This window comes from Stegodyphus dumicola, chromosome 3 (assembly GCF_044657685.1).
Source record: "Stegodyphus dumicola isolate Sdum_Otavi_A_Nest chromosome 3, ASM4465768v1".
Taxonomy (NCBI): domain Eukaryota; kingdom Metazoa; phylum Arthropoda; class Arachnida; order Araneae; family Eresidae; genus Stegodyphus; species Stegodyphus dumicola.
In genome coordinates, this window is record NC_140770.1 from 165,715,224 (window position 1) to 165,732,150 (window position 16,927).

At 31.3% G+C, this 16,927-nt stretch overlaps 1 protein-coding gene across 3 annotated transcripts in view; it reads right to left on the bottom strand.

The window, feature by feature from the left end:
* Positions 1 to 7,456: 7,456 nt before the first annotated feature.
* LOC118182431 (uncharacterized) overlaps positions 7,457 to 16,927 on the bottom strand; it is a 61,765-nt gene continuing 52,294 nt past the window's right edge. For all 3 annotated transcript variants that reach the window (XM_035351774.2, XM_035351776.2, XM_035351775.2), the window contains 3 exons: positions 16,738 to 16,830; positions 16,533 to 16,612; positions 7,457 to 7,558 (listed from right to left, as the gene is read on the bottom strand). In XM_035351774.2, the coding sequence (XP_035207665.1) occupies positions 16,548 to 16,612; positions 16,738 to 16,830 (158 nt within the window). In that variant the 3' untranslated portion in view covers positions 7,457 to 7,558; positions 16,533 to 16,547. The remainder of the gene's footprint in view (positions 7,559 to 16,532; positions 16,613 to 16,737; positions 16,831 to 16,927) is intronic.

The following is a 16,927-nucleotide window of genomic DNA, read 5'->3' on the forward strand; positions in this document are numbered from 1 at the left end:
AAGAAATTTGTATCGGAAATTCAGAAATTAAAATACCAAACAGTGAAATTTAGTAAAAAACAGAACAGATCGGAGAATTTGGAAAAACGTCTAAAGCATATTTTTACAAAGACGCAGATTAACGCATTGCTAGAAAAGAAGGAAAAAATCAGGTGGACTAGTGAAGATATTTCACGTTGCATTGTCATAAGAGCTCTGTCATCTAAAAGCTACGATTTTTGGAAAGAAAAAATGGAAATTCCTTTACCTAGCACTTGCACATTAAAGAGATGGTGCGCTAAATTTTCATGTAGTCCAGGAATTCAGAGTGATGTTCTTGCTGTAATGAAGGAAAGATGCTAATATTTCAATTCTGTAGAAAAAAATATGCGTTCTCAGTTTCGGCGAAATGCACATAGATTCTAAACTCTGCTATGACTCTAAACTGGACCATATTCTCGGTCCTTTTCAAAAAGTGCAGTTTGTTTTAATCAGAGGTCTCATTTCGCAGTGGAAACAACCAATATTTTTTTATTTTAACACTCCAATGAAGAAAGAACTTCTTTTTTCACTCATAAGACATATTCAATCATCTGGAGTAGAAGTGAAAGCAATAGTGTCTGATTTAGAAGGATCTACTACTTTGTGGAAAGAGTTACAGATTTCGATTAATAGTTCTCAGTTTCCAAATCCAGTATTCCAAACGAAAAAAATATGGGTTTTTGCAGATTTAGCTCACTGCCTCAAATTACTGAGAAACCACTTTTTAGATAAAGAATTTGTTTTACAAGATGGAACTGTTTTAAATGTTGATATTATTAAAGAGGTTTTAAATAAAGATTCAGGAGAAATTAAATTGTGTCACAAACTAAAACCAAATTATTTAACGGTCAAGGGAAACGAGAGACAAAAAGTCGCTCCAGCGAAAACATTATTTTCAAGAACTACAGCAAAAGGTATATTCCACCTCACAGGAAATAAGAAAAGCATCCGACTTCTTTGAGTTAATCGACAATTTTTTCGATATTATGAATAGTACCAAAACATACCCTCCTTCAGATAAAATACTTAAAGCAGCATTTGGATTAAATGCACATCATGAAAAACAAATTCAAGTTTTGGAATTAATGAAGAAAGTCATTGGTGGGTTAAGAGTTCAGGGAAAAGCCAACTTACTGCCTTTCCAAAAAGGAATAATAATTTCAATAAATTCTCTTTTTGGCCTACACCAGGATTTGAAATCATCGTATGATGCTAAATATATTTTAACCTCTAGATTAACTCAGGATGCACTTGAAAGTCTCTTTAGTCAGATTCGAGGGCTTGGTAGGTTTAATGACCATCCATCACCTAGTGAAGTTATACGCCCCTTAAAGCAATTAATACTCGCTAATAAGCTGCCAAATTTATCTTCAAAAGTATGCATGACTAAAGAAAGTAAATATTGATTCATATTTAACATCCGAAATACTTGCAAGGGCTTTGAAAACTGAGGAGGAAGATGCTTTTTCATTAAATACTATTGATGATTTGGATTTGGATTTCATAGAGGAACCTTCTCCTATATATGGCTATATATGGCTTGGGAATTAGAGTTGAATTCCGACAGACAATTTTCGACAGCCGAAAAAGAAGCATTAACATATGTTGCAGGTTATATTGCCTATCGTGTGCGAGACAAAGACCCATCATTGGGAACAATATCTAAAAATAGTGCTGATGAACCAATATTTAATTCAGAATGGATTAAATTATTGTCCTTAGGAGGTTTGACTACACCTTCTCATTCATGGATGAATACAGTTTATGAGTTCGAAAACATATTTTGTGCATTTCATGGTACAACTTACTATAAAGGGAAGCATGTAATTGGCTCTTTAATTAATAAACTGGAGAAACATTATCCTGAAGTTAACAGAGAAGCAATTCGTTTATTTTGCAGAGTGAGAACTTTTATTAGAATACGTTTCTTAAATAGAAATGCATATGTTTTTTCCCAAAGAAAAGCAACCCAAAAGGCAATAAAATGGATTGCTTCGAATGTGGCAGCCAATAAATAATGTTTCAACAACTTGTAGTTGCATTGCGACTGTACAAGTAAGCATATATAATATGTTTTGATTTGAAATATTTCTAGATGGCATTTTAGAAGTTAATAGCGTAAAGCATATTTCAAATGAGAACTAATTCTGTTAAGTTATTGTTACAGTTATTTTTATTGTATCCTCTGTTATTATTGATTCGATTTTGTGCTAGCTTAGCATTCTAGATAAAATATATATAAAGTATAATATTAAAGTAATTGGCATAAGAAGACCTGCCCCCTTAAGCCCCATTTTTGAAAAATTAAATAATTATTTTAGGTACTGTGAGTAAAGTTGTTTTGTCTAAATTAAGATAACAATCTTACATGTATTTATTTAAATGTAATATTGATGTAAGCCTAAGTTACAAAATTATTTTTTAAAAAATATGTGTTATTACATTGAATCGGGAGAAAAAATATGCCAATGTAAAATTTACAATTAGGCTGAAACTCAAACTTAGATTAGCAGAAATTTTGCCATATATAACCATACATGTTTAAAACTATGCCAATTTAAGGTTGTTTTTGATCAATTTTAAATAGCTGTTATTATAGTTATCTTAGAACAGTTCAGTTCCCTTAGTTAACATGCAGATAAATATATGATTAGAAACAAACAGGCATTTAAAGAAAAAAAATCCCTGCAAATAAAAAAAGGAACTTTATGCTAAGAGTAGCGCATTTTATCTATTATTTTAAAATTGAGTAAGTACTATTAAATTTTGTAATGTTCAGTGTAAAATGCATACTGCAGTAACATTGTCTCTTCCAAATTATAGCTATCTTTCACACACAGCTCATTTTAAACGCTGGTTCTTCAAATTCAAAACGCTAATTTCTATGTTGTCAATTGCATCTCCGCGCTCAATGGCATCATTGCTACGTCATCACTCCTCACTTCCTGTTTCAGGGGGAAACGCTCTATGAGCTAGCCCTTCTCTTTAGTCCTGTTAAAAAAGCTGAAAAAACATAATGTTTACTAGCTTTTGCCGAGGCAGGATGTTCAACGTAGAACAATTTGTAGAAGTTTGTATGAAAGGTATTTAGCAAAGGTTAAATGGAAATACATTGTGACCCCTGATGACGCATGGGTTTACCTTAATGATTCCAACAAGAAAAAGCCTTTGTTATCGAAAATGAAGAGTAAGGGGTTTATGATTGTTGCTAGATTCTTTTACTGTGGGAGATAACAAATAATAAGAAGAGAAAAGATTTTAAAATCAACCCAATGTATTACCAAGAGAAAGTTTTAAGTCTGATATTTACAAACGAAATTCTTATTTTTTTTAAAAGAGTGAAACTTTATCAAGATAAAGCAACAAGTCATACTTAAAAAAATACCACTACGTTCCTTGAAAAAATGAAGACTGACACAGATATAGCATGTATACATTTTGAACGTATTTCTGCGAAATCCCTTTACTTTTCACCTATGATCCATTCTGCTTTTGGTCTCTTGAAAAGAATTTTTCTAAGCGCAAACCCCTCCCAACACTGATAGACTCTGGAAAGTAGTAGAAGATGGATGAAATCAGTAGCCACTCGAAATTTTACGAAAAGCCCTTCTGTCCTGGAAATCACTATGCAGACCAAGGAGGTTAGAATAAATGGAATAAGCCTCCTCCATATGAACCGTGCAATAAAAATGAAACCACGAAACGTCACGGTATGACGTCACGACTTTTCATGCATGAACCTTATAAGAGATAGACTAACCCAGTGGGCGGGGCGCGCGTCACCAACATGTCGGCAAGAAAGAGTAGGGACGATCAGGTTTACTTTAACTACCTATGGCGTTTGTATCACATAACTCTTTTTAATTATTAAATGTGATACGTTGTATACTGATGAGATAATGAAAGCCACAGTTTTTTCCAAATAGGGTTTAATATATCTCATTAAATCACTTTTTACTGCATTTCGCGCATTTTTTTCACGCGTAATCCTTGTATAAACATCTTTACTTTGTTAAACGGTAAAAACTCTAAGCACAAAATTTATGAATTTAATTTTGCGTAAAAATAAAGTAAAATTAAATAAGATTGATAGTACGTGATGCTTTGAAATAAATAAGGTAAAATTAAGTGTGTGTGTGATTATGGCAAAGCCTCGAGGGCTATCTGCCTAAGGGGAGGGGTGCCTTCGTGGAGGACTTTCTAAGGGAAACTGGCTCGTATACACGTTACACATGGGGAAAACCACGAAAACGCCCATGCAGCCAGCCCGTTCGGGGGATTCGAACCTCAGACCGAACTACCAGTGTTCAGCGACTTTACCGCTCGGCCGCTGGTGGGCTAAGGTAAAATTAAACAAGATCTGATACAAAAATTTTTTAATTTAATGAACATTTTCAGGCAGTGATTTTCTAAACTATAATAACATTACAAAACGATCATATTTATTTGATTATATGATCATTAAATTATTAACATTAAAGTGGATTAATTATTTTAATAATTCATAAAATTCGGAGCATAAAATTTTCTGAGCGTAATGAAGGGGGAAAAAAGATAAAAATAAAATCTAGAAGCACTCAGATTTTATATTACGCTCAAAAGGAACCTTTTTTTAAAGTTTTTTGTGTTACCTATATTTATTGAATATCATGTTCTTCGCCCGTAAACCACATACATTTGAAAGCAGCATATCTTTAGAATTTCCGCACTGGAGATAAAACTGTTATTTTCCGTACAGTGCTCGCTCTGAACTCGTTGAGTTTGTTAATCAAAAATTCGTTAAAGTTTTACAAAATATGAAATAGATTAAAACAAATTCGAAATTCGGCCGTCCAGATGCCCATGTTCGGGTGGAGATGCCCATGTTCGGGCACAAATAATTCAAAATTTGATAGCTCTAGAAACCGTCGTTTTTGCAACAGTGCAAGAAACATACATGCATTCATGCAGATTCTACATTATTTAATTTCTTTACATATAATACAGGGAGATAATATTTGGTAACAATAATTTGCAAGGACACTTATAGTAAAACAGCGCAAAATGCCGCTTCGAAACTAGCAGCCTTTCTAGGCTACCGCCGCTTTGGGTTAATAAATTAAATTAACAGTAAATAAAAAAATCTTAAGCAGAACTAAAAATAAATTAAAAAAATAATCACTATAAAATACAAGTAAAATTAATTATTACGATTAAATACAATTTTAATATTAGAATTAAATGTATAAAAATTAAGATGTCAAACGTGCTTATCACTATGATGTATTATGAAATATAATTGAAATAAAATTCCTTTATAGAAATCGTGCTATAATACTTATCTATAATTTTAAAAAAGCAGAAAAATTTAGAATTTTAAACAAAACCTTCAAAAATTCGTTTTTAAATATTTTAGTATTTTTTACTTATTTACACCAATAAAAAGCATAAAAATTGCAAGAGAAAATTGTTTGTTTAAAATTTTCTGTTAGTTCAGATTTAAAATATTATTTTCTAAAAGAAGTAGTTACAAATTTCCTTACAGCATAGGAAAAGCTAAAAAAATATCCAGCCCTGAAAGCAGGCAATAGATTTATAATTATTTGGAACGTTAATTATGCTTGATAAATATGCTAAATTTTTAAAAATCAATCTGACTTTCAAAAATAAAAATATGTAGAAATTCTCATTTGTGAAATGACGCTCTACAACCAGCTTTTTCTTGACAATTATACACGCTGAAATAGGCAACCAATGTTAAATTTCTGCGAGTCGTCCCTACTCCTCCGGATGTGATCAAGGTGACAGCCAGCAACGCCTCAGACGAGGGGGAAAACCCGTTTGGGTTAGTCTATTTCTTATAAGGTCCATGTTATCATGGCCATTGCGGTAGGCGAGCATCTGGTTCGCTTTGTTCATTTTAATCGGTGCTGTTTGCAGGTTAGCTTTCATCATTGTGTGTTTATAAATCTCCTATTCTAATTTTAATACTTAACACAAACGATCTTTTACTTAGCTTATTGAAAAGTCACAAGGATTGCAAATAACTGTTTCAGATTCAATAAATCTTGACACGTGAAAATGTGTATATATAAATATATAAATGGTAAATATACGGCAATAAATGGTATGTCACCAAAATGGAAAGATTACAAAAAAAGTGGTAAATGATAATTTTGTTTATGAAATTTTACGAAAATGTTTCGGTGTACGATCACTTTTGTGGCGTGTTTTATCTATGAATTCCGTTTTATGAAAAGAAAATAAGTCAATATTAAAAAAAGTGTGCTTTTATTCAAAACCGAATGGATATGATATGAAAAAATATTGGGTTTTATATTCTAATTCAACCCCCAGTTACGGCGCTTTTTCTACAAATTTTTGGTGTACAGACTTTTTTGGGGGGGGGTGGAGCCGCTGTAGTTACATCACGTTGAATGGAATTTGAGTTAAAGGTTCGGAGTAAATTAATATATAACTTTAATTTCAACTTGTTTTCTTCCACCTTTTACTTAAAATTCTTAACGTAATAAGAAGTCTGCTTTAAATAGCAAGCAGGAAAGCAACTAATCCACCGGACAACCTTGTGTGCTTTTTTAAAAACTCTCCGAGCGTCGAAAAATGGCTTTCGCAGAAGAAAAATTGAGAGTTCTGTTTTCACTAGATAATGAACGCGAGTTGAAATAGTGCGGTTTTTTTATGTCATATTTAAATGTTGAAGATGTTTATGTTATATTTAAATGCAGGTATGTTGGTAAAATATAAAGAGGGGGCAACAAGAGTTCAGATTTAAAGAAAGATGTAAGATGTTGATCGTATTCTTTTTCGATCATCTGTTTTTTGTGTAGATACGCAATGTTTTGTAATTGCGTTTTTCGTGTTCAACGTGTAAGATTTATTTGAAATAAAAGTGTTTTTTGGGAATATAAATTTCAAGCAAAGTACGTTGAAATTTTGTCTAGGCAAGCATGGCTCGGATTATACCTTTAGAGGAAACAAATGTTAGTGAAACCTTTCTTTCTTAATTTAGAATTTCGATTTGAACACATCAAGAAATTTATAAATAATTTTCTTACAGTTTTTAAAAAAGTGACATGACCTGTCATGATGATGTGGTCACGTGTTATGATCCGGTCACGTGATATTTTTGTTAATACTTAAGAACATGTTGCTTTTTACTTTCTTTAATGATGAAATTTCTTTTTAATGAATGGAAGTTTATGAAAATAGAGACTAAAATTAAGTATTTATTTAAATTTAACTAATAAATGTAGTTTGAATATAGGTAATATTCGAAAGTTAATAAATATCTGCTGTAGTTCATTCTTATTTGCTAAAGTTTTAAACATTTATTCTTTAACTAGCCTCATCTATACGTCACTTAAGTCAGTAAATATATTTAGTTTAAAACAAAAAACATTATTACTGTTTTCATTTAATAAATACAATTCTTGAATAGCTGCAATTATAAATTTATTCTACAAGAAAATTACACACATGCCAAACACCAGACAGGAAAGAACTTCAAGCCGTCTTCCGCATTATGCACGTCCGTAATCTGAAATAAATGGAAAATAAACTGACATCAGGAAAACTATTTCCGAAAATAGAAAATTAAACTAAGGAATTTTAAAAAATCAAGTAGGTTAAGCTTATAGTAAGAACCCGTTTTTCAGAAGCTACTATTTCTTTCACTTATGCTTACTTTTTATTAGAATAGTGACAGATTTGGGTATAATATTTCTCAAAACTTATGCATACTTAAATGAATATTCATTATGTTATAATTTTTAACGCATTATAGCATTCTGATTTGTTTCTGAGGTACAGCAGACGCCGCTTAATGTGGTCACGATTAATATTAATATTCGGATATTGTTATCGAATTACCGAAATCTCACCCGTTTTTGTACGAAAACATAAAAAAATACATCGCTTGTTGTGCTCAACAATTTGGTTAATTTGACCAAAACAGAATAAAATAACTATTTTTTAAACTGGAATAATGTCGCCAAATAAAATTAAAATGGAATTATAAAAATTGCCAAGTGACAGATAAATGTCGCCAAGTAAGGGATTAAGTCGCCAAACAGCTCGGTTTCGATTTCAGTCAGCCATTTGAAATTAGACAAAAAAAAGGACCTTTAATTTGATGCAGATTTTGAACAATCGATTTTGAGAGATGTCAGATTCAAGTCCCTTTTTTTTACTTCCTTGTACGAAGTAAAAAGGAAGTATTGTAATCGCGAAAAGTTCCAGGCAGCATATTTCAACGAAAATATCCATTTTGACCGCTATGGAATGCAATTTAACGATGTTTTTGCGTGATATCTGTACGTAAGGACAAAATAAAATACTCTTTTCCTTCAAAAAAATTATAAAACTGCTTTAAAATTAATTCTGAAGAGAATTTTTCGTGGCGTCTGTACGAACGTATGTAGGTACGTGCGTACGTATCTCGCATAACTCAAAAACGAGTAGCCTCAGAACGTTGAAATTTTGTATATAGGGCTGCTATAACATGTAGATGTGCACCTCGTATTTTGGTTGCAATCGGCCACACCAAACGTATATAAATATATTTATATATATATCCACTCTGTTACCCGGCTCAGTGATCTCAGTTTCTTTACTCTTATATGTTTGTAAATTGTATACTGCTCAAAAAAAAAAAAAAAAAAAAAAAAAAAAAAAAAAAAATGGGACAGTTCTACTGGGCCGATTGATAAAATTCAAATTGCGTTCTTCATGTCTCGAAAGCGCGACTTAGGATATATATTAGATTTATATATAGCACTATTCTAACATAGTTATTTTGACGCAAAATCGGACTTTTTCTGAAATAACATACCAATTTTTTTACATATTTCGATTCTACATCTCAAATTACGCCCAAATATGAAATTTTGTAAAATTTGGAGCGAAATTCACAAATTTATGTTGGCGCTTTTTTTTTTCAGTTTGCGCCAAGAATAATTCACTTGGCGAACTTCTTAATGTATGGCAACCTAGTTTCCTTTCCCGTGAGAGGAAAAAAGTCACCATCGTTCCTTTTTTCCAAATAATATTTTTTATATTATATTTTTAATTATAACTGTTATTATGTTAAGTAATTTTTTCTTTTTCGAATTTCATTTTAATTGTTTAAGTTGCATGGTTTTTTTCGAATAACTGTTTTAAAAATTTCTATTTACCTAGTCGAACTGCGTACATAAAGGTGCAGCGTTTATTTATTTATTTATTTTTTCAAATAGTTTTCTTTATATATATATTTTTGTCATAGTTATTATTTTAGGTAATTTTTAAATTTTTATACTTTTATTTTAATTGTTTGTGTTGCATTGTCTCTTCAGATAATTGTTTTAAAATTTTCTATTTATTCCTTCGAACTGAGCATTTTAAATATATTTATTAATATAAATTTTCCAGAATTTGATTTTATTTATTTAAACTGCGTTTCTTTCGGAAGAATACTTTGTAACCCAGACTACGATGCGTTTGAAATCTGCATTTATTAAAAGAGAAAATACAGTAAAGCACAGTTAACACGCCTTTCAATGTTCCGTTCAGAAAAGATATATATAAATAAGAGAGATATATAACTTAGTATGACTTGCATACACTGCTTTAAACAGTTTTATCATTGTGCCCGTTGCTTTACACAATTTTATCGTACATTTGGTTTCTTAAAATGTTATTCTATTTTTAGTCAAATATTTTATTTTTTGAAATCGCAAGAATCAAATATCATAAGATTAAAAGGTTTTAAATTAAAAAAAAAAAAAAAAAAAAAAAAAAAAAAAAAAATACAAATAATAAATTTTACGCAAAAATTTATTTTTTCTTCAGGCATTCTGCTTAATTCTTGCTCTTTTTATTTAGGCATTCTGCAATTATATTAAAAAGCATCCTACTTTTCTAAACATCTTGATATTTCTGACAATCATTTTAAATAAAGTTATCGCCTTTCATTTCATAAAGGGACCCACCAGCGGCCGTGCGGTAAAGTCGCTGAACACTGGTAGTTCGGTCCGAGGTTCGAATCCCGCGAACGGGCTGGCTGCATGGGTGTTTTCGTGGTGTTCCCCATGTGTAACGTGTATACGAGCCAGTTTCCCTTAGAAAGTCCTCCACGAAAGGCATCCCTCCCCTTTGGCAGATAGCCCTAGTGTGCTTTGCCGTAATTAAATACAACACCACACCATTTCATAAAGGCCCACAAACGGCCGAGCGGTAAAGTCGCTGAACACTGTTAGTTCACTATCCCAGTAAACGGGCTGGTTGCATGGGCGTTTTCACGTTTTTTCTCATGTGTACCGTGTATGCCAGCTGGTTTCCCTTAGAAAGTTCTTCACGAAGTATTTTGTCAGAGCCTTTATCAGTCGTTAGAGGCTAAACATTTTGAAGGTATGAGATGAAAGGAAAGCCTGGTTTCCTCAAGAGGTTTTGGTTTATTTAATTATGACAAAGCAAACTAGGGCTATCTGCCTAAGGGGAGGGATGCCTTCGTCGAGGACTTTCTAAGAGAAACTGGCTCGCATACACGTTACACATGAGGAAAACCAGGAAATTGCCCGAACTATCAGTGTTCAGCGACTTTACCGCTCGGCCGCTGTCCCATCAGGAGGAATAAAAAACATCTTTAGGTGATATCCACATACATCACTGGATAAACTCCTGAATCTTCAAATAATTCGACTGAGAAAATCATGGGATTCTTCATTTATGATACAATATGATGTTCTATAACGTAATTTAAATTTATACAACCATATAGTCTAAAACCAGTCTCTTTTCACTTTAAAATAATTAAAAGTCATCTGCTTAATTCACAGCCATTTACAAGTCAACTACTCGGGCAATTGCAAAATCGTTTTGTTCCTGAGCTTGTAAGACAAACCTAATATCACTGGATTTAAACAATCTTCCGAGAACTTCTTTCTTTAATCTTTCGAGAGCGTTCCTTCTTTAGCTCATATTCCAAGAATATCAAGTGAATACAATTATTGCAAAAGAAATTGAATATTCATTTGCACTACGGCTTGGTAGTTTACTAACGAGTTAACAAAACTTAAATTCTGTTTTTTGTGTCTAAGAATACAACAATATTTTAAATATTTACAAATAAAATATTAAATTGGAGCCTCACCAGTTGCCTAGCATTTGAAAGATTGTTAAATACTAACTGTTTGTTACGAAGTCTAACCCAGGCTGCATGGTCGGTTTTCGTAGTTTTCTAGGTTCTCTTTACAAAGGTTCTCTATGAAAGCATCTTAATCAAATAGCTCCCATGTTCTTTCTATGTTCAAATAACCAACTAACCTAGTTTAAGCGCGATTTCCAAATTAAATTACTAGCAAAACCCGAATACTCATTAAAAATCATGTAGCTTGCCAACCGGGAGTAATATGAAAGATACGGCGCCAATAATTGAATTGCTGTTACGGTATGCTGTTTGTAAACTTAGATGGTCATTCCTTAATTAAATAGCCCACCAGCGGCAGAGCGGTAAAGACGCTGAACACTAGTAGTTCGGTCCGAGGTTCGAATCCCGCGAACGGGCTGGCCGCATGGGCATTTTCGTGGTTTTCACCATGTGTAACGTGTATACGAGCCAGTTTTCCTTAGAAAGTCCTTCACGAAGGTATCCCTCCCTTTAGGCAGATAGCCCTCGTGTGTTTTGCTATAATTAAATAATCCAATGCAATTCAATCCTTAATTAAATATAATTGATTTGTAACTTCTACTAGAGCTGACGGTAAGAATTGAAGTGTAAATAAATAATATCGTGTGCAGTCTTGATTAATATAAAATTAAAAATATTTGCATAGAAAAATATTTTCATTCAAACAGAAAGTTTTTTGAAATATTTTCAATTACTTTATAAGAAGGATTTATTAGTCACCGCAATAATTACTTATTATATTACTGATGATTGGGATTCAGTTCTTGACAATTACATTCTAAATTAGAATTTTAAGGATGTAATGAAAATACGCTACGTACAAAAATACATTTTAGGATAAAAAAATCAGTTGATTTTTTATGTTTTAAAACTTCTTAAATTCATTTAATAAACATCGTATCCTCGTTGTTAATTGAATCCAGAATGTTGGGTGTCGTTTATATAATTATTCTTACTTGTCTACAGAACCTGCTGACTTATCCAGCCATTAAGTAGCTGCAGATCATTTCTACATAACCATTGAACTTCCATTAATTCAATCTCTAGAGGGTTGTATGTTTATATCATAATTTGACTTTTATAAAAATGATTATTCTAAACCTTATGTTTCTATAAAAATATACTGTGCTTTAAAAATATGGATGATAGTACCAGCCGCTCTTTCAAAGCATCAGTTTCTTTAGCAAAGCATCAGTTTCTTTAGAAATAAATTGTGCAGTTAAATGTCATAAAATTCAAATAAACATCAAACGAAAATTCTCAGTTTTAGACAATTCGATTTAAACTAAGTATCTTACAAAAATTTACTTAAATTAATTTTTAAAATTAATTTTAAAAAAAAAAAAAAAGATAAAGAGAAATTTTAAAAAATATTAAAAAATTTATTAAAAAAATAGCTTTTCATATACTAGTATTAATAAATATTTATTAATAGCTGTGGCAATACAGTGTAACAAAAATCCATAGACCACATTTGGCGTTATTATCGCTCAAAAAAAAAAAAAAAAAAAAAAAAAGATGCCAAATTTCAAAACGCGAAAATATGTAAATTTGTGTATATCTTAGAAAATTTTGAATAAAAAGTCTATTTTTTTGCAGATATGCTTAAAAATATACCTACTTTAAGATGATGGTAAAAATTTTATAGGTTATAATTCAAAATTTTTTTTGAAAAATTTATAAGAATTATTTAAAAATAGAAATTTAAAAAATAAAACACAAAAAATGGGTAAATTTTATTTGGAATGAACATAAATTTCGAAATGTGAAAGGAAAAATAATAAAAGTTTAATAAAAAAAAGAGATCTTAATAAATAGTTACCAAATTCAATTAACATTGAGAAGCTAAAATTTTGAGAGCCTAATATTTTAAAAACTACTGGTACGATTTTTACAAAACTTGGTATTTTGGCATAATTTGAGTCGTAGAATCGAAATATGTAAAAATATTGATATGATATTTCAGAAAAAGTCCGATTTTGTGTCAAAATACCTATGTTAGAATAGTGCTATATATAAATCTAATATATATCTTAAGTCGCGCTTTCGAGACATGAAAAACGCAGTTCTAATTTTATCAATCGACCCAGTAGAACCGGAGATATAGCACTGACCCAATTTTTTTTTTTTTTTTTTTTTTTTTTTTTTTTTTTTTTTTTTTTTTGAGCAGTGTACATTTTTTGCTATAAAAATTATTGTATTATGTTGTTTTTATCTTCTGGTTAAGGTTTTTATGCCTTTAGTAAATCTGTATGCAATATTTTTGGAATTATCAACAATTTTAAAGTTGTCTAAGTACCGCTAAGCCTTTTTTTAATGGCGGCCATTGATGTTTACATTTGAAACAGGAGACTAGTGGATTTGTTGCCAATCTAGAGAAACTTAGCTTCGCAACAACAAAGATAACGCATTCATTTATTATTGCCAATTAAATCATGCTTAATTCTTTTTGGAATTTTTTCGGGGAAATAAGTGTTTAAAGTTTACTTCGTAATTTTTAATATACATATTTTGAGTTTTTATGTATTTTTGCCTTCTCGCGAAGTGAGAACTGAATTAATTAAATGAGAAATACTCAATCGTCTGTGAAAAACTGTTCCTTTTTTGTTTTGTTTGCTTAATTTTTTTATACATCATTCTAGCTTTATTATAGTATTTGAATAGAACATGTGGCAACGATTAGATAATTCTATTCTTTAAATGATATAAATTTTGTGCATTATGAGTTATAATATGAACGAAATATATAAGTTAACTGTTATATAATTATTGGATTATATAACAGTTAACTTAGTTTCCGTTATATAATTATTAACACTGTTAAGTGAATCTAGCGCCAGAGTGTCGCTATGGTAAACAAATACTAGAATGAATTTTAAAGAATGCATTTATTCTATTGTGGTTTATGCGCTGTCGTCGAAGTAGATTTAATTCAATCCAATAAATTTAAATGAAATGCAAGAAAAATGCGTATAATTTAATATTCCTTACAAGGAAGTCATGTGGTGTACACATCAGATTTTTTTCAAGAGTAAAAAGATCTCTTCAGAATTTCTTTTCCTTTAAAAAATGTTTTTTTACGTAATTTTTAAATTTTACATTGGTATGTACCCTCTGAGTATTAAGACTAATGGTACAGCAATGGTCAAATAATTTCCAGAAACGTTGTCAGCAGTTCACAAACAAAATTTTGCATTAAAAATTATATGAATATTTCATAACCATTTTGAATTTTCGTAATTAAAACTCTGTGAAATATCTATTTATATGTTTCTAGTTATATTGATATTAAAGTAATTAAATTAGTTATACTAAATGAGCTCATTGCTATTTCGTAGGATATTGTTTCTCTGCGTTTATTGTTATCACAAATAAACGCAGTTGTGGACAAACTTGATCAGACAGTCTACTGTAGTCTTTCTTGTTTGTTGCAAAGTCTTAAATTTTTTTAATATCAATTACCAATTGACGTATGTGCTTCATAATTTTCCGTTCTCCACTCACTTACTTTCGAATTATGGAAATTTTGTTAGCATTTAAGAGGAACCTATACGCCTCCCAATAGAGAGGTTATTGAGCAAAATACTTGGTTATATGAGTTAGCTTTCTCACCATCTTAAATGCGTGATTGCCCAAATAGAATTTAAATGAACTTTTATTATGAGTTCTAGATTACAGCAAGAATGTTGCGGTAAGTATTTTCTTTATTTTTTTTGGTAGAAAGACGCAGTAGGAGTATTTAATTAGAACTTCTGAATGCAATATTAGCTAACGCGTTAAAATGAGGCTTGAATATCTGCATTTGACAATCTTCTTCCACCATATAGCTGAGAACTGTTAAATGTTTGTACAGTCTTAGTCGCTGAATAGTTTTGACTACTGTAGTTATTTTGAGTAAGCATATTAACTGGTTTAGAAGGCACTTTCAGATCGTAATGTCTGTCTGGTTATATATATATATATAAAAAAAAAAAAAAAAAAAAAAAAAAAAAAGAATTAAATCAATTGCATAAAAGCCTCTTACTTTGAAATTATATGTATTGAGCTATTAGTTCCACATAGAAACCCGTGCCTCTAAGACACATATTATATCGACAGACAAGTTTTTGCATATTGCACGGAAGACTTTTTGTGTACCATTTCTGTACACTTGCTGTCGTGCAGGTATCATTTGTTGGAACTCTTCGCTGTCGACTGAGCAATTTTGATGAAAAGGGGGAAAAAAAAAACAAAGGAGACCTAATTCTCCTCCACGACAATGTCTAGTCGCTTGATCCATACAACTGCCCCTTCTGAACTTTCGGTAGAAGATTTGGAAGTGCCCAGTGTATAGCCCCAATATTGTCTTCAGTGATTACTATCACAAAATTCATTGCATTTTGAATGCAAAGCACTTTGCTAACAACCATGAGCTTCAGCAAATACTAACTTCATTTTTTAATTCACTGTGGAGCAGAAGTGTTTGATAAGGCTACGCAAAACTTTTCTCACGGAGCGATAAATGTCTTAGTGCTATGGCTGCGTATATTTTGTAATCCAAGGTATGTACTTTTCAACTGATTTCTTTCTTTTCCTCATATCAATTAAAGATTACTTTCTGGACTTATTATGTATTTCTTATAATACTATTTCTACACACTAAGTTTTGTCTCTATGTTAATTCATCAACGATATTATTGTAAGGATTATATATTAAGTTTATTAACAGTTAAATTTTAAGTCCCTTTTCTGTCAAATTCTTAACTTCAACTTACGACTTCCGGCCAGAACGTAGTTTTAGAATCACGTCTGAATACTTAATGAGGAGGAGCGGTATTTAAACCGCGAAGTTCTACTTGCTGAGTTAGTGAGAATCAGAGTTTCTGATTTGCGCGCGTCTGTCTTTCTTTGGCTACTCTCTCTCAAAGCTGTTATTACGCTCGGCCGTACTCAGGCTCTTGATAAGCTTCGCAGTCAAATAAGTTAAGAGGCCAACTCGATTAGAATTTTGATAGCTTCGGCTATATCTTAGTTAATCTTAGTTTTAGTTTATTTCTTAGTCTCAGTTCAAGCCCAAGTGTCGGCTTTTATTCCACACTCCAAGACGGAGTTTTGTTAAATCTTATTGTAATAATAAATGGTTAGTTATCCTTCCATCTTGTTGTTTCTTGTCACACGAACTTTAGCGATTATTCGCTAACTAGTTCTTAAGTCACTTTTGACTGTAAATACACAGTAGTAAAATTCACATTATAATGAGCTTATTAAGGAAGATTCTCAGATTAATCAAATCTAAGACTTGCTAATGAAAACGTTTTACTATAATAATCTATAACACTTTGGAAAGATAAGATGTGAAATATATTACTTTTTTGGAATATCTTTATCGTCCGAATACGAATGCGAAGGGATCAAATAATCCTGGAAATCCTTGTGGTGGTACATTACCTGGAAGTAAAGAAAGTAAAGAATAAATGCATATATAGATATCTAAAATTCTAATGTACAAAACTTCTAGCTACATTATATTTTTCAGTACAGCATGCGATATGATCTACTGATTTGTTATGTACCCGCTCCAACTGCAACTCCTGGTCCAGCAACGGCGAACCCTCCTGCAAATGCTCCTCCAAATGGATTTGGATTTGCTCTCGGAGGTTCATCACCTGTGGGCAGAAAATTTAATGATGTGTTTGTCTCGAAAACGACGGGGGACATCTCGTAAAATTACGAATTAAAAAATATGTATCGATACATAAATGG